Source organism: Octodon degus, unplaced genomic scaffold (assembly GCF_000260255.1).
Source record: "Octodon degus isolate 3935 unplaced genomic scaffold, OctDeg1.0 scaffold00087, whole genome shotgun sequence".
Taxonomy (NCBI): domain Eukaryota; kingdom Metazoa; phylum Chordata; class Mammalia; order Rodentia; family Octodontidae; genus Octodon; species Octodon degus.
Genome location: NW_004524663.1, coordinates 3,733,591 through 3,759,510, shown reverse-complemented (window position 1 = coordinate 3,759,510; position 25,920 = coordinate 3,733,591). Strand labels below are relative to the sequence as shown.

Genomic DNA, 25,920 nt, shown 5'->3' with positions numbered 1-25,920 from the left:
GCAATTTCACATTATAAGAATGAAACATCTACTATCACTTTGCCTTGGTCCAATCTCTCAATTGTTATTTTTGTTCACATGGTTAATGCTTCATACTTCCTAGCAATACTCTCCACACCACCACTTTTCCTATGGTTTCCAGGACTGGAAGCTACTGAGCACTGAAGCTACATGGCTGACTGAGCACTGTATGCTCCTGTACTGCACAGTAAGCACACAACACCACAACTGGGGCCACATCCAGCAGACACAAGAGCTACTGCCATGATTTGTCCACATCTACAAATGTTTGTAATTTGAGATCTATTCATATCTGTGATAGTTTGCAGCTCAAACATTAACAGGATGGAAATTTACTGTTGCTGAGATTGTAGATTCAGACAAGTACCACTACATTGAGCTTTTGCTCGCTCTTTAAAGATGTTATCATCTACTTTGAAAACTTCACATGAACAGAAATATACTGTTTATTTTTTAATCTTTATTCCTCAGAGACTTCCATTTTCACAATTCTATTTTATCAGGTGCATTATTCCAGCACCCTGCTAAGTATGCTCTCCACGTGCTGGAACTACAGTGTTGCTGATGGAGTGGGCTACACAGCAAGCTATCAGTTTAACTTTAAACTACCTTTAGGATTTTTTTTTCCCTTTCTTCCCTTGAAAAAATAAACTTCCAGCACTTTCTCCAATACTTTTAGACATGTTCACCATGAAAGATTGGTCTTGCTGTGATTGGAAATGAGATTTTAGAAATTTGTTTTAATACCATTAAGGTTTTATTTTACATATTATCTTATAACTTTTAATGACTATATATATCCCACTGTAAAAAGTAGACAGTTGATTTTGCACAGCTGTGAAAATATACACATTTATTTGTGCTTTTCTATTATAATAAATGCCACAGATGATGATTTTTTCCATATGGGATCACATAAAGACCTGAGCATGAAAGAGAACTATTATTTTTTCCCCAAGGGATTTTAGGCAGAAATATTAAGAAATTTACTTGAAGATGAATCATCATCAACCCCACTTATTCACGGATCTTCCAGTATTCTCTCAACAGTGTGCAGGTGAACTGATTAGGAATTTAAGAAATATGAGCATAAAATTTGGTAGAGGGCCATTTAAACCTAGCTAGCTCCCATATACAGAAAACAGATCTTTTATGGATGTTGTCAAAAATGTGAAAAGTGTATGAAGAATCTAACAAATTAATACATCAGAATATTTTATTGCTAAAAATGTAAATTCCAAACTATTAGTTTGCTGGGGAGATAGCTCAGTAGAATAAGCGCTTGCCTGGCAAACACTGGGTCCTGAGTTCAATCCCCAGTACTGCAAAAATATTAGTTTGCTGTTCATGTGAAGAATAGGTAGGAGCGTAGAATCATAGTAGCAAAGATTAATCTAAGAATCTTTCTGTGAAATAAAAGATATTATGCAAGTTATTGCTTCTTTTTCCTATCACTCAGGTCAGGCGCAAGTAGCTCTCCAACATGTTCTGCTGACACAGGACATGATACTGTTCTTCTCAAGAGGAAATACTGCGACATAAGGACATGCCCACGCTGGCTGTTTGAAAATGGTAACTAATACACAGGAGCTATGTTATTGCCTATCTGTTCAAATATACACTCTCTTCTGTATATAATAACACAGAACCAAAAGCAAAACTGAGGTTCCGATAGGAGGAAAATAGTGTGTCTTCTGAATGTAGATGGATGATAAAAAGATCATACTAACAAGCTGGCCCGTGCACCATCCTGGAGCTGTTAATAATTTTTTTTTTTTTTTTTTTTTTGCGGAACCGGGGATTGAACTCAGGCCCTTACGCTTGCCAGGGAAGCGCTTATTCCACGGAGCCATCTCCCCGGCCCTTGGAGCTGTTAATATTAAGTTTTTGTACAAAGAACAATATTATTAAACAATGTGATTTTTACAGAGGCACTTTGGTAATATTATTTGTCAAACTTAGGTAATTTGCTTAATTCAAATTAAGATTTTAAGCTAGTTTCCTTCCCCAGCATTGTAGTATAAATAACTACTATACGTTCTAAAATTTTTGTGGTTGGTGATGCAAAATAAACCTCTCCCAACTGTAGTATCATAGTTGAGAAACAAAGAAGGTCCTTTCTTGTAAAACACACTTTTGAAATATTTAAAATCCAAGTTATCTACTCCATCACATAGCTATCAGAATTTATTTGAAATATGTAAAGAAAAACAAATTTAGCCATAATCACTTTCGCCACTTGATTACTTAATGCAATTTAGACAACTATGACAAGGTCTCTAATCTGTTTCTCATATTTCTTTCATGCCCCAGACACAAGTGACGTTTATTCTTTTTTCAAACAAAGATAGCTAAGTTATTGGTTTCACTTAACCAATAGGATTCCCCACCACTCCCTTTATCACTATCAAAGCAATTCAATCAGTGTTTGGAACTAATATCACCACAAGTAAAAATAAAATCACATGTAACACTCATTTTAGGAGATTAAAAGTTTACTTAAAAATTACAGACAGCAAAGATAAGACAAATACCTTTTCCTAGTCATACAAATACAGCAACTTAGAGCTGGCTTGGTACATGGTCACATGTTAAAAGTAAATATAATGGAGAAAAGAATGGATCCTTCTATTTATCTGCCATTTATCATCATTTAGTAAGTATACCAGTGAGTACTGGAAGACAACTGCATAGAGAGATTAGAATCATAGTGTTGTTGATTAATACACAGGATATAAGAATACAAAAACAAAATAGGTACAGATACACAATTAACATGCAAGTTAAACTATCATTTTGAAGAAACAGGACAGAATTTAGTGACTACAACTGAAAACTGTGTTACTAATATATTGTTGTATCAGTATATCATGGTATTTTACATGGCATAGAATTTCTTCCACTTTCAGCAACGTTTGGCAAACTAGAACAGATGGACCCTATTTTGAGTAACTTTAAGATGAAAGAAATCAAGTGGCAATTCTATTAAATGCTTTTCTAAACACTCTAAATTTTAAAAATGCCATAATCTCATGCCTATCACCTCCAGATTTGAAACAAAGCCATGCATTGGATTCTACAACTTGCACTGTCTAATACAGTAGTCCAAAGCCACACCTGGCTGCTGAGGACCTGAAATGTGACCAGTCAAAACTGACATGTGCTGGACTACAAAATGTATACTAAATTTTGCATGAGGGAACGAGGGAAGATAAGATATAGAATTAATAATGTTTCATATCAGTTGCATGTTGAAATAAATTACACCTTTTATCATGACTACAAGATTAAAAATGACTTTGTGGGTCACATTGTGTTTCTATACTGGCCTTAGCATTTACTGTCATGAATCAGGTGGTATTACCTCCCGGAGCGCTGTCAGTGCACTCTGCACAAGCTTACTGCAAAATGTATTCTTACTCCTTTGCAATTTTAAGACTTCACAAAATATGTACTCCTTAGAAAATGTCAATTACTCTGAAAGAACTTCATTCAATGCAGACTGCTACTATACTGGGGGAGAACAGATTTCAGAAATGCAGCAGTGCAGCAAGTGAAGGAAAAGCTATATGACAATCTTAAGACAACACTGATTCCAATTTATGACCTTTCCCTTAAAGTTCCTTACTGTTCAACTCAGTAAGTGACTACTTGCCCAAGATACTTGGATTAAAAAAAATTCAGAAGATATTAAAAATATCGTTACTGATTTTTGCCCCTCTTCTCCTGCTCTTTTTTCCTTTAAAGTTTTTATAGTAGAGTATATAAATATTTGGTGTATCTGTAACCCCCTCATCTTTTTTTTTCCAACTTGAAAACAGTAAGTTAATCTAGTACACAGTCCATTTCTCTCCTAGAACATACTCACAGTGGTCACTTCAGTCCCAAGTCAGCATCAGTCATGCACTGAACCTCCCACTAAGCCAGGGCCTAATTACACTCCTCCTGTACAGCTGGTTTCTCATAGCTCAGGTGGGAATGTTTTCACAAACTGTTTAATCTTTTTACATCAGGTAAGCTGACAAAACGGCTCTGAAAGTCACAGGTGAACAGATAATGAAACTACAGTACGGTATTATTCATAAAAACTTCTTCCTCATGTCAAAGATGTCCTGGGAAAATAACTCTTTTGAACATACCTTTGTATTTCACCATTACGACAACACGGAAAGCTACTAGGATTTAGGGAGAAATAAAAATAACCTGAACTAGGTGGTTCAGGGCATATTAATACAGAAACTGAAGACTACAACAGTTTTTCTTAGAGTTCAGCTGCCTGTTTTTTAAGACATTCATTTCATCACATTTATTATTGTGCTGTACACACAGGAAGATATTACAGCTTAAAATTTCACATCTATTTTCAAACCATGTACATAAACAGTGTGTGAATTATGTTACGAACTCTAGCCTAAATACCCTAATAATTCATTTCAAGTGAAATAATTTTTCAGTTGCACACATATATTACTCTACAATATACTTCTCGCGAAAAGAGACAATGGTCTCTGAAACTGCTGACAGTTCAGTTAGATATTAGCTCAATAATCGGTTATTTACAGAGCACCTACCATGATCACACTCAAGACTATACTCATTCTTTAACAAGTAAGAAAAAACAATCTGCTCCAAATGCATGACTCTGATGAGGAAGGACAATATGTAAGCATTTCTAATAGAACGCTGTTTGACTTAACATCTGGACATGTGAAATTGTAAATCTTTATGACACAGTAGTCAATTGTATTGTCTTCACTTTATAAATATAAACAATTTAATGTATGCTGCATAGTACTTTAAGGAAAGTGATTGGCAGACATAAAATTAAGGTTGATTCCTTGAAGTTATGGAATAAAAACCAGAATATGGTATCATGTATAAACCATTAAAAACTTAATATAAGCAATTTATACAACTGACTAATCAGGGCAAATTGGTAGTTGTGTTATATTTCCAACTTTTTTAGAGGGAGTTGGCCTAGAAAAGAAAACTGACTTCTATGAACACCAAACAAATACAAAAATAAAATCCTTTGGATAAAATTCTTTGTAAAAATCATCATACAAATTCAAGCTCCAAATGTGATAGGTATGCATGCGTGTTTGTGTGTAGCCACTCTAATCTGGGTATCTTAGAAGTATCTGAGTTTGACTTGCAATGCTGCATAGTTACCTTGTGTTTGAATCTGATTATGTATCTCGTGTAAGATGGGTGCTTTTACCTTGAAATTATCATAAGAATTTAGACAGTGAAGAGATAGCACTAGTCTTTCCTCTGTAGCCTTTATCTATTCTGACCCAACCCTATACCATGCAAGGCATTTATGCAGTATGCTCAATATGTACAAACCTGCACACAAACGCTCAGGGAAACAAGTCGAGGAAGCAAAATAATCAAATTGAAACCAACAGTAACCATTTTCCTAGTAGGGTTTCTGAAAATTGAGAAGGCTGTCAAATCAACAATTAGGACCTTGCACACCACCCAACATGGACATATAATATAGAAACCATTCCCATGGAAGACATACGTAAGACAATGCTCCAAAATGGGCCACGTGGACTAAAGCAGCAAGTCGAACAGTGAGGCAGTCAGAGCGCGTCTACTAGCTACTATGCTGGTAGTAGTTTATAAAAAATACTATACATATTAAAATGTTAAGAGCTAGGAACATATCTAACATAGTTTTGCTTTTTCTTTTTTTGCCACTAAATATAAAATTTTATTCTAAGTTGACTACATCTTTTACACCCTGAGGAATAACAATAGACCAATTAAGAGAAATATCAGGGTTAGCTTTGAGGATCCTACTGTTATTGTCCATAAAGCACAAACTATATATAGCTAATATTCTTGGAAGCACAATGTTTGACCAGCAGACTAAGCTACTGCCATATATATATATATATACATAGCAAAGAGTTTGGTTTTACAGTGTTACCATGGCCTGGTAAGAGTAGAGAAGTCAAAATTGGGAGCCTGAGGTTTCCCCTCCTATACCAGAGCTCAAATGGACACACTGATTTTGTCTTCACTATGAACACAGCATATCACTGCCCTTTAGAAATACATATTTAAGAAATTTCTGTAAAGCACTTTGGAATCTTAACTATATTTTTATGAAATTATAACAATTATTTGCTGTTGTGAAATACGAAATTCCTATCTCTCTCTCATACACAAATATACAAAATGACACATTTAAAAATTTATGTGTTTATTTTTCTGATTATCTGAGAAAAAAAAAAGGTCTAACTCCCACCCCCAACTATCCTATATCATGCTGAATCTGGAAAGGAAGGAAGATCCTTAAAGTAAGGCAAAGGATTCACTTAGGACAACCATTTGATCTTTATTTTGAGGCAGAGTGTCAGTTTTTCTTTGAACACATGCTGTGTAAGCTTCAGACTGCATGTAATTGTGCATGGTATCACCTTTTATGTGATGACTGTAAGCCCCAAAAGGTTAGCTGTCAGAAAGAAAGAACTACTTGGTATGGTGCCTACAAATGTGAACTAACTTAATACAATGCATTAGGATCCTGTCTCTTTAATCACTCCCTCATGGGACCATGCCTAGCTATGGGAATGAAATTTGATAAATTTTCCATACTGAGCTCCACTTAAACATTACGTTCACTGTAATATAATCTTGCTTCTCCCAAAAGAAAGAAAGGCACTCAAATTAACACAGTAAATACCTATTTTCTCAAAGACACTGAGTGATGGGAGTAAAATCACTGGGGTTTATCTTTCTTGTGTACTGCCTTAATGACACTGAACTTGCCCAAAGTTTTCAGTGCCACCTCCACGAAGGCCTCCGACATACAGGAGCTCACTACAGAGCACGGGGCAGTGATGGCTAAGGGCGCTACAGTCTGTGGTTCTATTTGAGAAACTCATTCAAAAGGCCAAAGGTCCGGCTGTTCAGTGTTGTTCAAATTTCTTAGCAAACTTTAAATATCTTAAGGTATTAAAATATAACTTTCTGGTAACAAAATAACAGTAAATTTAAATAGGTTTTTTTTGTTTTTTTCAGAAAAAGGAAAAAAAAAAAAACTTAATACCATTTACAACTACAATGTTACCATCTAAAAAAAAAAAAAACTTAATACCATTTACAACTACAATGTTACCATCTTCCATAATTCAAAGGAACTAGGATTGACACTGCTATAGAATTGGTAAATCCACTTTAAAATTGCAGTTAGCCCACTGTCAGATATCATTTTGTGCTGTATAAAGAAAAATCCTAAGACTGATAGTTTGTAGCAATATCAGAAGCTCTCTTTACTTACACATACACACACACACACACACACACACACACACAAGCATGAATTGGTATTTGAATATATTTAAATTACACAATGCTTACCATATATGTTGCTTTCCATAAAAACCCCAAAACTTTTCTTTCCATAATCAGTATCACATTAGGCCTTATTTAAAGATATAAGTGGCTTTTAGTGACAATCTGTATATATCAATCCCTATTAATAATTACTGAAGTGGGGAATAATCCCTAGCACTTTAAAAAAAAAAAAAAGCTTGAAGCTTTTAATTTAAATTAGAATAATCCCATAGAAATAAGAAATATGACTGGCATCTGGGCCCACAGTTTCTAAGGAGGTAATAAGGGATGTATTATTATGTATCAAGTCTTTAATCTTAAAAAAAAATGACTCACACAGGTTCAGAAAGTATCTACAAGGTCCACAGTTCAAGTTGGAGAGAAAAAAAGCAAAAACGCTTCAGGCTGTTACTGAAGTCCAACCATTTCCTCACTGCCTGCCTGCCCCAGGTGGCCCTCACCGAGCGACCAGGAGCAAGCAGTATTCTTAATGCAGATGGGTTTCATCTCTTCGTGAGCTTTTAATAAACACTGAAGTTCAGCTGATAAATGAACAGATACCCTTCTTGGCTGGGATTTAACAAGTTAAAACAAGGTAACAAAATGGAGAAAACAAATCTAAATCAACTTTTTCTAAATGTGATCCGTTCTTCCTAAGTATTAGGAAGCTAGAAGACATTATTTACCACAACTCATTTATTTTTCTCACTCTTCACTAATCTTTCCTTTCTTCAGATAGTTAATCAGTCATCAATAAATACTTAGTTACTCCTCACAGTGTACCAGGCACACAGTAGACTATGGAAGCAATTTATTACCAACATAAATGTATCTAAAAAATTAAAAAGGTAGGGCAAGGGTTATGGTGGCCACAGTTACAGATCTTATTGCTTTTTGCTTATCAGTAGTATCTGATGAAAATGTGTCAATCTTTTAACAACTATGTATTGTCAGAAAACTAAGACTAACAAGCCCCTGAAAATAGATATATTCTTTTTACTGCATGAACTCATTTATTCAAAGATCTATTATTATGTCAGTGGGTTTAAATGTCAAGCACTTCAGAAAAAAACCACAGCCATATAAGACAATTCTAAGTTATCTTGTGGATGCACACTCAAGAAATGCATATTTGAGAACTCAAGTGGCACATAAAAGTCACATAATAAGAGTATCCTTTGGATATCTGTATTTTTCACTCCCTACTTAGAACTTTATAAGGAAGACAGAGACCAAGATATACCGAAGGACTGCATGGCTTCAGAAAGTGATGGGTTGAGCTTCAGAAGATATAAAGGCAGTTAACATGAGAGACAGGCAAGGTATCAGAAGCTACTGGATGGCAGGTATAAAAAGGCATGGAGTACTATAAAAATTTAGCTACTGTCCATATGATATTATCTATAAGCATGTCATGACAGGTACTCATGTCAAAGAATAAGAAGCCTTCTTGTTTGGGATACTAAAAATGATGCTTAAAATAACAGGTACTGCATAAGGCCAGAATTTAGCAATGTGTATTATTGGAATGGATGGGACCACCCATGTCTTCTCTGGGTAGCTTCTACCCAACTCCCACAGGAACAGGAAATCATAAATCTAACGATTTTATCCACAGACCTACACAGATCATGCGATGTTTGATTCCTAACATGCTTTGTACTCAGGGGAAACATATTCATAATGGCAATTATTTTCTCAATTTATAACAAGTATTTTTTGCCCTAGGAAAGAAGACTAACATCTATCTACAGGGACGAAGCTAAGTAATTTTTCTGGTATTCTTAAGTGTGCCACTCAGTTCAACAGTCTGCTATTTGAAAAAACCATGAGGTCAAAATAAGGGACGAAATTTCTTTTCCTTAAGGCAGTGCACCTAACTCAAGCCCTGACTTTCCATAAGAACAAGGCAGGAAAGGCTCGCCTTTCCCTGCATCCCTCTTTCCATCCGACAGACTAGGAAAACGGAAAGGCTGGTGGTTACACTTGTTACTATAGTTACCATTCACACTGTACACACATAGGACAAGAGACAGCTTCCATTCTTAAAGGAACTTTTAAAGGGTGGCTCTTATTCCAGTTTGCTCTGCATGTGTGCATGTGTGTATAGGTGTATGGAGGTGTATAAAATTCATTAAACTGAGAGGGTTAACAGCTTCAGTAAGTGTCCCTGAAATTAAGACAGAAGAAAATATACAAATGTGCCAGTGACAAAAACATGGAATAGATTGCTAAAATAAAGGAAACAAAATGTGGGAAGAAGAACCAGACCATTTTATAAAGAGGGGTTATAATAAGAACATAGACATAACTGGCCCTTCTTCCCACCCCTATGCTGCCAACCTGAAAAACTCGAGCCCTTGTTATGAAAAAGATAAAATATAGCTATAGTGCGGATACTTTGGTATGGCATCTCTGACAAAATCCAGTTTCAAAGTGTTGTTTCATTTTTAAAACCAAAGGACTAATCTCTAAAATTGTTCTTTCCCCCCAGCTTTTGCCAACAAACTTAAAGCACCTAACTAAAATTGTGTAGTTTATCCAGTATAACTTCAATAACTTAAATTTTTAAGGAAATTTTTATGAATACATTTTTCCATATATTTTTCACTTTATATGAGTAATTATGGAAGAAAAAAGGCAGTAATAACTAAAAATGGCATTCTGGGATTTAAAAACAAGTTCATGTTTTAAGGGCTCACTTGACTGTTTTGGCATATACCAAATGTGAGGTAAAAATAATCTACTAAAAACAGTAAAGTTAATTTTCCAGTACTGCAATTACATACCCACCTCCTTTAACATAGCCATTTTAAAAAATGGACTATATACACTGGAGGCAATTTTTGACATAAGTTCTAATACTTTTGACTTTGGCTATCTTAGACTGTAATGTGAACAGACTACGCTAGATAGGGAAATGGTTTATATTTTCCCCCTATCCATTAATCTAGCCATATGAGTTTCAAAACAACAGTAAGATCAAGTCCTTTTGCAAGTGTGTTATGTTCTTCAACTGAAACACAACATAAGGTCTTAATCTAAAATTTGCCTATGTAGCAAGTGAACTGAAGTGGGCAGAGGTACTTGTCAATCAAATGAGCAGCCCCAAGTATATAAAGGATGAGGAGGAAAAAAAAAAAAAAAAAAAAAAAAAAAAACTATTTAGCAGGAAGAAATTATAGAATTACTTTATCCCCAAAGGAATGCCAATTCTTAAATAAAAGATTTCCTAAGGACTTTTAACCTAAAGGACAGGAACATAGCCAGCTTCATAGCAAAGTTCATGCAACTATGTCAATGAGACAGGAAAGCAATATTGCACTAAAAGGGGAACCTTGAAGGATTAATCCACCTCTTTCATTGACTCAAAGTAACTAGCCACTTCCTGTATGCATTGGCATACCTGACTTGTTCTACGTTCCGGCAAGTGGATAACACTTGATCAATGAACCTGTGTTCCATTTCTAGGCCCATGGAGTCTGTAGCTGGGGTCCGCTTCAGGCGTTTGGTTTCCTGGGAATAGCCTTGCTTGCTACAGTCATTCAGTCCATCCACTTCCATTGCCTGAGACAGACGGGGGCCTCCAGGGATGAGGTGCAAGTCATTCAATGTCTCCCCAGGACTGTCTGCAGGTGCCACCTGTGTCACGCTGTGAGACAGCCTGCTGCTGAAGTAATGTTGAAGATAGAAAATATGCCGCCTACAATGGAGGGGGGGGGGAAGGAGAAAGATGAAGAAAATCACATCAAAAGAGGCAAAAACATTCAGGAGGAGGAAGCTGGTCATTTCATTTCCGAGCATAAAGTACAGAATCTGCTGCCCACTTCACCACCCCAAGGTAGCTGGAGGAAGGAAGAAAAACTGTCGAGATGAAACTTCTGGGTATCTGGATCAAGGCCCTCAACACTCGATTATTGGTGTGTAAGAAAGACTACTGTGCTACAGGTTCTTCAGTAGGCATTTACTGAGATGGTGACAATGCCTGGCACTATTACTCTCCAGTAACTATGATATGAAAGCAGAAACAGGTCTTAGCCCAGTATGCCTTAAGTTAGCAAGCAAATAAAACAAAAAATTTACTGCAGGCATCTCTTCAAAGACAAGTGATTCAACCACACAAGAGATTAAATGTTTTTTCTACAAACTTAGTTTATAGCCTTTATCCAATCCTTTTAAAAGTAACAATTAATACATCTGCCAATGTTGGTCTTATCAAAAAAATCAACAGAATTTTCTTCTAAATTCATCAATGGTCTTAAAATGTACTGGGCTCTGAAGAAAGCATGTTAAAAGAGAGTTCCTCTTTTCCCACTGAGGAAAGCAGTTCTCCTGCCCTTACAATCAGCTGGAACGGTCTGCTAAAAATGAAGACCCATGTGTCTGATCTTTTTAATTTAGGGGCACGGATCTGCACAGGTTCTAAGCTATATCTCATCGTTCATATTATCAGCTCTAAGTCCCTAAAAGATAACTCTATTAAAGATAACTTCCTGCACATGCTGGAGTAAAGAGAGAATGTATAGTGTACCATTTTATAAAGGGTAAGAGGTAAAGAACACATAAATTCTCTAATAGAGTAGAAATCTAGCCTGTCAAACACATCATCCCAAGTTTTTTCCTCTCTTACTCCAATTTTACTTTTCTCAAATCCTTCAAGTCTTATTATTAAAAATACTTAAGTAAGAAACAGCAACAAAGCTCTTTTAATATCAAACCAGTTTCAACCCCCAAATTAAAGTGTTATAGATTAGATACAAGGGTCTTCATTTTTAACAAGCAGTTCAAGGTGCTTCTACAAGAGCAGGCGAACTGCTCTCCTTAGGGGGAAAAGAAGAACTGAGCCTTGTAACATGCTTTCTAATACGATCTATCTTCTACTTGAAAATGAGCAGTAAGAGAGGCTTGGTTTTAAGAGAAAAAGAGAATTCTCTATTTATGAAGATGACAAAGGTGAGTTCTACCTTCTGAATAAATTTAGTGTGGAAATTGGGTTGACCAAATTTCCTCAGCCTACAAGAAAGCTTGGGGTAGGAGTGGGCTTTCAGTAACTTAAGAAATATACACACTTTTAAAATGACTATTTCTTGTCCAGTATGAGCCTTTTGTTTGTAAATGTACAGTCTACATTTATGGAGATGGAGATACCTCCAAACAGAAAAACACCCCAAGGAATTGAAGTAAGGTGTCCACATATCAACTTCATTCCAACATTAAATTTATATTACTGTCCAATGTACTTAATACTAGTCTTTTTCCTGGACACAAAGAAAAATTCCCTAACATTTTTAATTTTTAAGAAAGCACTAAGATTATACTTAAGACCAATACCTTCCTAAATAAATACATAAATTGAGCTTACTTTATTCTTAAGACTCCAATTAATAACCTCAATCCCGACTACACATCAAAATTACCTGTAGAATTTTTTAAAAACAAATCAAAACAAAAAAATGGTAACACTTAATTCCAGATAAGGTAAATACCAGGATATCCAAAGAGAAAGTCCAGAAATCTTTGCAATTGTTTTATTTTGGAAATAACACAGGTTATTCTACTATGGAATCAAGGTTGCATACTATGACCCGAAGCCACAGGAAAGATCTGCAGGAGGACCTTCATACTGATGAGGAGGGAAAGGAAGATACAGGAACATAAACTCTCTCAGTCCTAGCTCCACAATCAGATGGCTGTAATTGCAGAAGTCAGACATAACAACATCTGCAACTCTCATAAGAACACACAAAGTTTCATGTAGGAAATGCCCTCGTCCCGTCTCTTACCTATGACACCACAGAGTTTCATGTCCTGGGTAGGAATCAATAAGATCACTGCTGAATTTCACTTCTTTTTCTAGAAGATGGGAGAGATTTATATTTGGCTCCTCTGTCAAAGTCACTTCTTCTTCATCTTTTGGAAGAACCACGGCTGCCTCATTTCTCAAAGGGTTCTGCTCCAATACAGAATCATCTATCACAGTTTGGCTAATCAAAGACTTTAACAAAAACTGGCGGTAGTGGAATCCACTGTGGTCTGAAACGTGCATGGATGCCCAATGTTTAGTAGAAGATAGTTCATCAAGAAGAATCTTGTAGGAAGAAAAAAAAGGAAGTGAGAAAAAGAATTTCCAAAGGCTTTTTTTTTTTCCATTAATACTTGAGATTTCTCTTGGATTTATTTCTTGCTGGGTTTTTTTTTTGATAATCATTCTCATCAATATTTGTATACAATATCAAGCACAGCACTGTCATTTAGAAGCCTAATATAAGCTAGTGTCTCTTTTCATTATAAAGTAATGGTGAGTTTTTAAAATTACACAAGTAAGGACTTGTCATCTTTTCCCTTGACCCTGACTATACATGCTGACTGGCACACAGAGAAAAGCCAAATTCTAAAATAATGATAATCCATAGAGTGCTCATTTACAACACTAATGTAGAAAGAGAAATGTAAACTCAGAACATAAACTTTCTTCTCATATTTAATATGCATATATCTATCTGGTATTAACATGCACCACAACAGACTCAATGTAATCAGTTGTGCTTTCCTACGAATGCCAGTAGTGGAAATGCCACACTGTTTTGTTTACTACTTAATTCTAAAGAGCTCAGCCAAAAGCCATGATGCATGACTAACAGGAGTTTGCCAGGGTCTGTGACTTCTACAACTTGCCCTACACTCACCATAAATGATAAATGTTTTTAAAAAAAATAAATAAAATTCAGCAGCAAATTGTTCAAGACTTTATAGTACCAATCCTGCAAACTAAAGAAAAGCTGCATTCATGAAAAAATAAGTTGTTTTGTACTGTCTTGGACAGGCAGCAAACATAAATGACTTTTGATCAGTGAAAGGTCTTATCAGAAGCTGACCACATTCCATCAGAAAATTCTGAGACCTGCTAAGGAAAAAAAGACATATACCTGTGAATATAGAGCCAGCACATGGTGGCGGACAGCTTCACATGCTTGTGTAAGGACCCTGGCAATGCCTTCTCCTATAGCAAGATCCCTTCTCCACTTCTCACACAGCCCTCTTCTCTGCTACATGACAAACTTCCATAGCCCTTGTGTGATCCACTGCATACAGGAAAGAACTGTCTATGTGGGTCTTCATTACCACGAAATTGTGCAGGCACTTTAGTTTCTCTCTCTCTCTCTCTCTCTCTCTCTCTCTCTCTCTCTCTCTCTCCTGCAAATATTTGTTCATTCCTAATTGATGATTTCATGCCCCTAAACCCCCTGGCATCAGAATGAATATGTAAATTATGAATGAATGAATGAATGAATGAACGAACAATTTAATGAATGAGATGACAAGTACAAAGGAGTAAGATTACTTCAAGTCAGGACATTCAATTTTTATCGGGGAATGTCTTGAATATTTCCTTTAAGTTGTAATAAATTTATATGCAGACATCTAAACTTATTCTAAAGGCAATAAAGTCTCTGAGCAACTCACAGTAAGCTCATTTATTTGATTTTAAAAGGTGAGCAAAAATAGTACCAAATAAAAATCTGCCTGAAAAACAAATTAATTCAGTGTTACTACATTTTTGAAGTACCAGTCTGCAGGACATTTAAGCTATAATACAGCAGCTTTTTACTTTTGGAATTGCTTCTCAACCTGGTCTGAAAAGACTATTTAAAATAAACTTATAGATAGAAATCCTTTATGTTTAAGATACTTCTACACAGAAAAATGGAACTTACTGTTCAATTTTGAGGCAAAAATAGTACATATATGAAACATTTTCAACAAAACAACTTAATTTCTTTTAAAAAGTGCCTTTAAAAAAGAATCTATAATCTTTTTCTTAAGATATATATTGAGATGAATTGTTAAAGAAGAAACTTAAACTGGAATTTCAGGGCATTTTCTTACTAGAACATTAAAGCAGAGATAAAGGCAATGGTGAGAAGATAGCAATGACTTTTTTTTTAATGTATTTGGTACAGGGTCTCACTAGGCAGCTCGGACTCATAGTGATCCTCGTTTCAGCCTCTCCAGAGCTGGAATTGCAGGCATGTGCCACCACATCCGGTCTCGGTGGCTGGATCAGCGTGCCCAGGGGTGGGGACAGGGCTAGCACAGCATGTGGTGCCAGGGATTGAACCCTGGTCCCTGCAATTGCCTAAGCAGATGCTTAGTCCACTGAGATATTTTGCCAGCCCAACAGCAATAACTTGTATATAAAGAAGCACCAATGAATGAATATCTTTTTATCACATACCTTAAATATCTGTATGCTTTCTTACTTATATATAAGAATGAGTAACAAAACTATAATAGCAGGGCTATGAGACTGAGAAATAACAGATTTAAAAGGAATACTGAAAATATGTATTAGTGACCTTCCATTTTTAAAATATTTGATTTTCTTTATGATCATAAAAGTAATAAAAATGATCACTATAGAAAATTCCAATGACAATATAAAAAACAAACAAAATTCACCTATTAGCCTCTTAGCCACTGATCCTTACTTATCCTTAACAGTCTGTCATATAACAAAGATTTCAGATTTTTTTATGCATGCATACACAAAGTTTATTTTTAACACAAAAATGGAATACTAAAGATTTTGCTCCACTTCAGTTAAAAAAATTTTATGACACTAAACATTATAACTCTTAGGACAGTCATCCTAAGTACAATTCCCCTATTTATTTCTAGTCTTGTATAATCTATGTGCATACCTAACTGTATATTCAAGAGAAAGTTGTAGATGTATACTGGCTGGAACAGAGAACAGTATGATAAGGTTCTTTTTTTTTTCCCGAACCAGGGACTGAACTCAGGTCCTTGCGCTTGCCAGGGAAGCACTTATTCCACTGAGCCATTTCCCCGGCATGATAAGGTTCTTGATACAGATTATCAAAATGTCCTCTAGTAAGGATGAATAATTTATACTCCTATTGGAAGTACACATCAATACCTATTTCCCATCAGTACTTCATTATTGTGGTAAATTAAAAAAATCACATTCATTTTAATCTAACTTTATCAGTTTTCTTATTTCCTTATGAAGTTCCATCTTGCCTAATTCTTTTTATTTATAAATTGTTTAATCTATTTGTAATAGTCATTATTATTCTTATAAGTTTGCAAGAAATATTTAGAGATATTAAGCCTCTATCTGCCGTACATGCTGTTTTTATGAATACTCCAATTGATTTTAATTTTTTCCATGTTTACTGAGGCATAACTATCAAAAACTGTACATATTTATGCTTATATGATTTTATATGTATAATGTGAAATGCTGATCACAAGCTAGCATCCATCATCTTACTTTATCACTTTTTTTAATGATAAAAGCATTTAAGAGCTACCCTCTTTGCAAATTTTAAGTATACAACACATTCTTAACTATAACCAATACACTGTACAATAGTTAGAAATTTTTTCATCCTAACTGAAACTCTGTACCTTTTGCCCCGTAACTACTTCTTCACCTCATCCCTCACCCCTGCAGCTATCACTCAATAATCTGCTTCTATGAGTTCAAGGGCTCCAGAATCCATAAACAAGTATGCTTTGCAGTGTTTGGCTAGCTTACTTCATTCAGCTTATGTCCTTCAGGTCTCTTTTTTTCTTCACACAGGTTTTTAATCCACTAAGAGAACAGTTTTGTGTACAGTGAGAGATTAAAAACTTAACTGAATTTTTTTCTGAAAAGTCAATCAAGGACAGCAGATATGGCTCAATGGGAGAGTGCTTGCCTAGCATATACTAGGCCTTGGGTTTGGTCTCTGGTATGACCAAAAAAGAAAAGAAGACATTTACATCCAAGCCAATCAATTCTTACAGCATTACCAAATGGACAAAAGGTATTTTTTCATATTCATCATTAATGAAGTCTGTAGATTATATAATGAGATTTGTTTCTGGGCTTTATATTTTTTTCTATTATTAAGTCTTGGAAATAGTACCAACAGTTTTAATTACCCTATCTTAAACATTTAAATATCTAATGGCATAGTGTTCTTTTTCAACAATTTCTTAGCTATTTTTAAAATTTTCTTATCAATTCCTGAAGCAAAAAAATAAACTGGTGGTTTTCAGTATGTACGCAGGTTAGTGCAGACATCATGCTATCTAATTTTAAACATGTTCATCAGCCCACACCCAACAAACTCGCTCATTCATCCTACACGTCACCCTACAGTCACTCTCTCCAGCTACTGACACTTAATATATCTGCCTTGCCAATTCTGAAAATATTAGATAGATGGAACCACAGACTATGCGGCCTCTTCACTTTGGCTGCTTTCAATCGGCATAATGTTTCAAAGTTCATTCACTGTAGGATCGGTACTTCATCTCCTTATTAAGGCCAATGTTCCATTCTATGAATATATGTACCACATTGTGTTTTTTCTCAGATGACAAACACTTTGGATGTTACCACCTTTTAGCTATTATGAGTAATCTGGCTATAAATATTCTGATACAAGTTTTGGTATGAACATGTTTTCAGTTTTTTGGCATTTATCCCTAGGAAGAGACTATGGTCATTTTTTCCAAGAATATAATATATTGGTTGTGAATGTGTATTTTTATTTATACTAATGCTGTTTAATTTGAAGAAACGTGAAATTACTTTCCATAACGACTATAACATTGTACATCCTTACAAACCCATAAACAAGGTCCCAGTTTCTCCATGTCCCTATCAACATTCGATACTGCTGTACTTCCGCCATTCCCACTGGCCTGATGCAGCATCACACCAAGCTTCTGATTTTCATTTCCTTAATGGCTACCAATGATGAAAGTTTTCCTACTAGCCATTTGTATATATTTTTATTTTTTATTTTAAAGAATACAAAATAGTGACAGAAAGAAAACAACATTAGAAACAAGATTTCATTAAACAAATACGAATTCAACAATGGTTGTTGTTTTACATGATGCTATCTTTAAATTAGGTGCTCAGATTACCAGATATAAATGTGTAAGATACATTTAAAGAAAGAAAAAATAACAAAGAAATTAAAAGAAATTTAAAAGAAAAAAAATAGTAAAAAAAAATTTTTAAGCTTAACTGCTCCTTTCAAAAAACCTGCACAAATGAACAACACAATTATCCAAACTATTCTGAATACATATCTATATTTTTTCCCTTCTTTCATTTGTCCATTTACTCATCCCACTTTTTCCTTCCCATTGAACAACTTCTTTCCCTTTCACAATATCTGTTGTACCTTTTAGATTTTCATTATTCTTTTTGGTTCTCACACTAGCAAGATAACATGATTTTTGCACATTTGGATCTGATTTATTTCACTCACTAATAGAGTCTCCAACTGCATCCATTTATCTACAAAAGTCTCAGATTTATCTTTTCTTATAGCTAATATTCCTTTGTGTAAAAATACCATATCATTTTAATCCATTTCTCAGTTGATGGACATTTGGGTTGTTTCCAAGATTTAGCTCTGACAAACTGCACTGCTATAAACATTGGTACCATACATCGCAGTGCTATGATGATTTTACTTCCTTTGGAGAAATACTCAGGAGGGGCTGAATGGGACCTCCGCGTACTGATTTCCATCACGGCTGTACCAGCCTGCACTTTCGTCAACGGTGAGAAGCCTCTCCAGAATTTGTTATTGGTTGACTAGCCACGTGTATAGAATTTCTGAAGAAATGACCTTACGCGCTTCTTTGGGCGGCATACTAAGTTATCAACTTTTAACTAGTAATAATAAATTTGCTTGGCTATGAGTCTTTCCTCCTGCCCTACCCTTAAAGCTAACATTATTTTAAAGTTCACTTAAGTATGTTTATTTATTTTTGTTACTTAATACATAGTCTTGCCACTATGTAGTCCAGGCTGGCCTTGAACTCTGTTGTTGCCTAGCTGGCCTCAAACTATTAATCTTTCTACCTTAGTCTCATCAATGCTGGAATTATGGGCTGGGATTACATATGGTTATCACCACACATGGCTTAATTAAATACATACTCATTTTAAAAAACATATACATCACAAAGAAACACAAAACAGAAAATACAAGTTTCATAATTCCACCCCTATCTTCTAAGCTTTTTTCATGGCTAAAAAAGAAAAATCTATAGCAACACTGTATATGTTCGAATATGTAGTAAACATATATTTTTGCCAAGCACAGCTCCAAAGTGCTTTACTGCCTCAGTCTTACACAAAATCTACCCCATGGTTAGTTTTATATCTTTAACCTAGTGTGAATTTTTCTTTAATAGCTTTCTAAAGTACAAGATTTTAGTAGCACCACAATATTCCACTTTGTGATAGAATAAGATGTAAATAATCCTTCACTATTGGAGGTTCTTTCTAGTTTTAAACCTACCATAGTAAGCCTGCTTTTATGCAGTAAACCTTCAAACTGAACGTAACAGCCCAGAGCGCTCAGTATGGGCACTGTGACAGCCACCATATGTGGCTCCTTCCCGCCTCCTGCATGCCGGATGAGTGAGGAATTCTCATCATCACTGTTTTATAAAGGAAGAAGCCAGAAGCAAAAGAGGCTGGGTGAGTTCTTCAAGCCACACAGAGAAGCTTGTGGCAACGCTAGGACACAAATTAGGCTCATGACCCCAGAGTGAAGTCTTTCATCATAACACCACTCTGTCTTTCCCATTACTTCCCTAGAATAAATTCTTAGAAGCAGAACTGTTAAAGGTAACTTCCCCCTTTTAAGTCTATTAATAATGCAGCCAGGCTGCCTTTCTGTAACAATTCTTATAATGCTCATTTTCATACCTTTACCAATAGTGGATAGTAAAACTTTAAAAACTAAAAAAACAAACCAAAAAACCCTTTAAAAACTCATTTTCAAATTCTTAAGAAAATTCCAGTTCATGTTTACTTTTTTTTTTTTTTGGTACCAGGGATCAAACTCAGGACGACCTTGTTCTTGCCAGGCAGGCACTTACACTGCTGAGCTAGCTCCCCAGCCCTCCCTGTTGTTTAAGTTGCTCTAGACTACCAGCACCTCTGTAATTACTTCTAGTAAGCAAAGCACAGCACTGTGCTCATAGCTGGGCCCAAAGCTGGGTGGCAAACTATGGCACACGTGCCACAGCAGGCTACTCCTTATCACCAAAAGCTTTAAAAGGTTCACCATCACTGGATTATACCAACAGAAGGGAATACTGAAAACTGAGCATTCTTGACAGGGAACAAGAGATGCTGTAGCAATGGCAGTGACAAGGACAATGGCAAGTCCCCCCTCCCCCAGGCATGTCAAGAAAAGGCTGAGTCCAGGACTAGACCCAAGCAGCTACACCAATACCTTACTAATTGACGAGCTGTCATCTTTAACATCAGGTGGTCTCAAGTAACCAGCAACTTCACCTTGGGCTGTTCCTGATGTTATGGGTGTACCACACGGAAAGGTCCATATCACGGGAGGCGTGTTCACAAAGACCTCTCGGCTCACCTTCCCTCCTACCCTGGCCTCTTCACTAGGGGGTAGTGGAGCTGAGACAACCAGCTCTAAAGTACTCCACTTGCCCTGACAGTTTTTACTCCTCCAGTCTGAGAGACAAATGTTTCCAATGAGCTCTAGGCAGATGAAGAGTTACTTCTCAACGTGTCCACTGCACCATGAGCGTCCCTCAGCCCCTTCAAGTGTCATGCTGCTTTGTAACTGATGGTCAGCATTCTAGTTTAATTTGGTGAGGGCCAACTCCTTATCTTTACTACTACGCCCGTTACACAGGGGAAGGGGCTGGGGAAAATGGTTTTGGTACATTTTCACAAATAAATTGCTCTGATTTGATCAAATAAATTGGCAACCAACTTCACCTAAACTTCCTAGAGATCACAGAAAGGAACTAAAATTTAGTGAGCTTCTCTGAGGTGCCTCAGACTTTTCACACATTCACTCTGTTACTTCTTATCAAAGTCCTTACTTTAAAAATGAAAACATTCCAGTAGAAAAGTATGAAGATGAAATATAGGAAGTAAAGCCATGCTTTTATGTTGAGCTGTGGGGGACTCAGGTCAATAATTTCTGACAGTGCCAGTTAAACAGAAGACCCAAGGCTATTATGGGCTACTGGACTCTTTTTGAATATTTTGCTGAGTTTACACACCTATAACATTCAAACGGAACTTAGAAAAAATAGGGTATACCGATGAATGTCCATTTTGTATCTGTGTATTCAAAGTGGTTAGGATAGATATATAGTTGCATTCTCTTAATGAATAGAATGATTTGTTCTAATGGTGTTTGTAAATAGGATCTCAAGTCTGCATCTTGTACAGCAATTAACCACTAAGAAGAATATATGCAGTGTGTTATTTGTTGAAACTGTACTTCGATTTGATTTGAAACTGTCTCATTGCTGTTTATCAATAAAATTTTGGAAAAAAAAAATAAAAATAAATAAATAAATAAATAAAAATGAAAACATTAAAGCTTTACTTTCCACATAATTTGTAGGGGCAGACTTAGCACTCAGGCTGAGGCGACTCTTACGCTTTGCTTTCTGCTCTTCCCTCCTGAAGCCACAGCCATGTGAACCGTAACGGAAAGGGTTACTATTACTAAAGTAAAAAATTATTACTCCAAGTAAAAATTTCTCCATTTGCCCTGGAAGAATTTCTGGGTAGAAAATAGAAGGGAAGGGAACCTTGTCTCATAAGAAGTGAGATGTAGAAAGCAAATGGTAACCTACAATCAAACAAAGCTTCTCCAAGAATCAGAAACTACTTGGGGCACTCTGATCTTCAACTTGGCCTTTAAAAACTAGTCCTAGCTTGTGAAGCTTTTTTTTTTTTAAAAAAAGTATCCTACAATTCTTATGGCAATTTATCATTAAAAAAAATTACCATACTTTAATATATGAAAAGGCACACAAGGGACACCTGGCTCTCATTCTGATGAGTAAATGGGTAGCTAAGTCTTAGCCATTAAAATCCTCTGAAAACCTCCATCTTCTCATTTCTAAACTTCAAAGATTAGTTCAAAAGAGTCCCTAGCCTGCATCCAAACAACCCTGAGGCTGTGGAGAATACTGATCTCTAAATCCACCCTCACTCTGATCTGGTTCACCTGGAATGAGACTTAGGCACCCCCCAGGGAAATTCATAGGATCCACCCTGTGGGGAAACAGCTGGGTGAGATCCACTGCCTGCTCCCCTCCCTGCCTACCAGGTCAGGACTTGTGAAAAGACAGCCAGTAGATCAGCATTCTAACTCACATAACCAGAGGCTACCCTGGCATAATTTCAATTCTAAGACTTAATAATCTCTTCCTGTTTCAGAGCAAGACAAGCTGTGTTTGGTGTTCCCAACTGGATAACACTGCCTTTGGCATCCCAGGGCACCAGCTCAGCCGGGCCCACAAGCGCCCTGATGAGGACATAAACTCTGGGTAACTGCCAGGCTACCTCTGGGGACACGGGCAGTCGGGATCCTCTTGAGTTGCTGGAACATTACTTCTTCTGCTTTACTTCTTTAAAGCTCTTCTGAGGATGAACTGTGCCCAGAAGACTGGCACAGCACACAGGCAGCATGCACAGAACCTTACCTTGGCATCCAGTTTAGCCAGGTGCTGTAAAACCCAGATGCGATGAGACCAGGCATTGTAGTTGCTTGGGTACCTCCCTGCTGCTTCACCACAGACCTCCATCTCTTCCTGTATTAGCCGCTGTGTTCTCTCTGCAGGAATCGTTCCCAAGTTTCCTTTGGTTACAAAGGAAGGCAAGGACGCTTCCTGAATCAGCTGTTGTAGCACCCATCGCCTATTAAGGAAGCATGTGGGATGAAGAGCACAAACCAAAGACCATAAACCAAAGAGGAAAACAACCAGTTCTCTTTGTTCTCAATTTTAATTTCCATACACAGACAATGTAAAACTAAGACTATCTGTAATCCTACCTTTTGGGACAGGTAAGGAGAGATTGGTATTTTTTGCTTTTGAAAATAAACTTAGCAACATGAACGAAGGGGGGAAGGACAAATGGGAAAGAGAAACCGCCCTACAAATTTAAAATCTGTCAAAAAGAGAATGTCATCAATTCTACAATGACACCTCTCAAACTTCATTTGCCTAGAAAATGTAAAGGCAGATGGTCCATGTGTTTTTGTGGTGGTCGTGGTAGTGACAGGCTATCACAGTGGTACCTCAGTTCATGAAGGCTTTTGTTTGCAAATAGAAGCATTTGGCAAATTTTTATTTGTTTGTAAATGAAGCATCAGGTGACAAACACAATCATGGATGGCCATCTTTCCCATACAAACAAATGAGGCCATCTTTTCTAAAATTGGAAAACAAGTTCATGAACCCAGGGACCACTGTAATCAGTGGCTGGTTAAGTATTAGAAGCAAAGTCACAGTTCACATCTCCAATTAAGTGTGCCTGCCTCATTCTGTGTGTGTTTGTTTGCACACGAGAAATGGCATTTTGACACTTTTCATTAAACAAAATTTCCATATTACAGCATAAAATCTAGAAGGAAACAAATAAAATACAATTACTTAAATCATTAAAGAGGTTTTAAAATGTCTTTACTCATATTTTTGTTTAATATTTGCATTAACATTAAATTGAAAGCACTAAAGAATTGCTTCATGTTTAGAGTATTTTATGAAAGCATTCAGAATAAAAAATTTCAAGCCAAAAGTAGAGAAAAATTGAGTAAGAAAATTAATTTCATTATTTTTAAATAACAGACATTTTATTTAACAAAACATTGCTTTATCTAAGCACTGCAGACACGCAGCAATTGATGGGCGCATACACAGCAGTTCCCACCCAGAACCACCCTTGCTAGAGCCCACACGCAGTCTCTCTGAGGGTTACTATCCAATTTCTGGACACAGCTGCCTCTGCCCTGCTATGCTAGGCAAAGACACAATTACTGCTAGCGATACCTACACCGACAAGATCCTTAAAATGCCCAGGATTAAAGAAAAGTCAGAGTGGCTTAGTGAAGAGAGACTTCTTCAGAGTAGCTTCTCCACCACTACTGATCAGCAAACTGACAACATTCTATTTTGGTCAAATAAAAGTAGTTACAAGAAGAAGATGCTTCCAGACTGCCCGGATCTGCAGACCTTATTTGCATTCTGGCTGTGTCAGGTTTTTAAAAATGCTCTTGCCATTTATGGTCTCAGTAACTGCAGCTCAGCCCATGCACTATTTACCTCAGCTGCCCTTAGCTTGCTTTATCATCTTATTTTAATGGCCACAACCATTAGGACCACTATCTTTACCAGGAACACAACCTACTACAGTTATTTATTATTATTTTTTTTTTTTTGGCAGAACCAGGGATTGAACTCAAATCCTTGCATTTGCCAGTCAAGCACTTATCCTACTGAGCCATCTCCCTGGCCCCCCTACATTTAAAAGCCCAAAATGCTCAATAGGATGCTGAGTACCCAAATGCAGTCTCCACAAGTACACCGTGAACAGTAGCTAATGTTTAGTGAGGATTTAATATGTGCCAGACATTGTGGTAGTGTTTACATATATCATCTCATGCACACTGAATTATGAGATATGCATAATTATTATTCCAATTTTAAAATTAAAAAAAATCCTCTGAGAATTTGGAGAGGTTAACTGCTTATGAACAAAAGTGACAGCCCCTAGATTTAAGTGTAGATAATGAACTTCAAAATTTATGCTGTGAACCGCTCACTGCTCCTTCTTCTAGCCATCTGAACTCTAAACACCACAGTACGATGTAAGTTATCCACACCTGTGAATCCATGTTTCCGGACTCTTTGGAAACTTTGTTAAGGCCAGTTTTCCCAGATGTAAGTCTTTAATTGGATTTAAGGTACCAGAGAGGATCAATTCTTTTCTATGAAAGAAAAAAATTTGAAAAGCATTATATCATCCTTCTATTGAAATATTATGCATAACTTTTAATACAATCTTATTATGAAATGTCAGTTTCCAAGAATTAAAATTTTTAAAATATCACAACTTCAAGCCACTTTAGTATAGTACTGAACTATCATAAATGTCACACACACTAATTAACAATGCATTTTCATAATCTCAAAATGAATACATAATAAGAAGAGCTTCTCTTAGGCCAACAGCGGAACTTCAGTCAACTATTTGGGTCACAGCAAAGATGCTTTCTTCACTATCTCATCTCAAAAGTTGTGTGCTTAGATAGCAGTTTTCTAACAGTCAAGATCTGCTCTGGCTTCCTAGTCTACCACATTACACACACACACACACACACACACACACACACACACACACACAAAAGCCAAAACATGGATATAACTGAGATGTGACAAAAAAGATTATCATAAGTTATTGTTTAAATTGTCCATTCTACATTTTCCCACATTTTCACATTTTTTAATGTGCAATTTTATATCTTGCTCTCATATTTGAAGGATTTCCCTATGGGTTCTATACAATCTTTGTAATGAGTATTCTGAATGGTCAAGTGGCTTTCATTCAGTGGCTATAGATATCATTTAATATTCTTTTTCCCTACAAATGTATCTAGGTTGCTTCCAACTTTTTTACTTTTCTAAAAGACTGATGGGGAAAAAACAAAAAAGTCT

General features: G+C 36.2%; 1 protein-coding gene across 2 annotated transcripts in view; it reads right to left on the bottom strand.

Moving 5' to 3' along the window:
• Nucleotides 1-3,347: 3,347 nt before the first annotated feature.
• The window catches only part of Ptar1 (protein prenyltransferase alpha subunit repeat containing 1), a 49,564-nt gene continuing 26,991 nt past the window's right edge, over nucleotides 3,348-25,920 (bottom strand). Inside the window, exons 4-8 of one of the 2 annotated variants that reach the window (XR_002822341.1) lie at nucleotides 25,089-25,193; nucleotides 22,909-23,122; nucleotides 13,158-13,462; nucleotides 7,129-11,077; nucleotides 3,348-7,079 (exon numbers count right to left, since the gene is read on the bottom strand). Coding sequence is in view for 1 of the 2 variants with exons in the window: in XM_004637165.2 (XP_004637222.1) it covers nucleotides 10,735-11,077; nucleotides 13,158-13,462; nucleotides 22,909-23,122; nucleotides 25,089-25,193 (967 nt within the window). In the remaining variant the exon portion in view is untranslated. Of the gene's footprint in view, nucleotides 7,080-7,122; nucleotides 11,078-13,157; nucleotides 13,463-22,908; nucleotides 23,123-25,088; nucleotides 25,194-25,920 lie in introns of those variants that run through there. The other variant, XM_004637165.2, reaches the window with a different exon arrangement.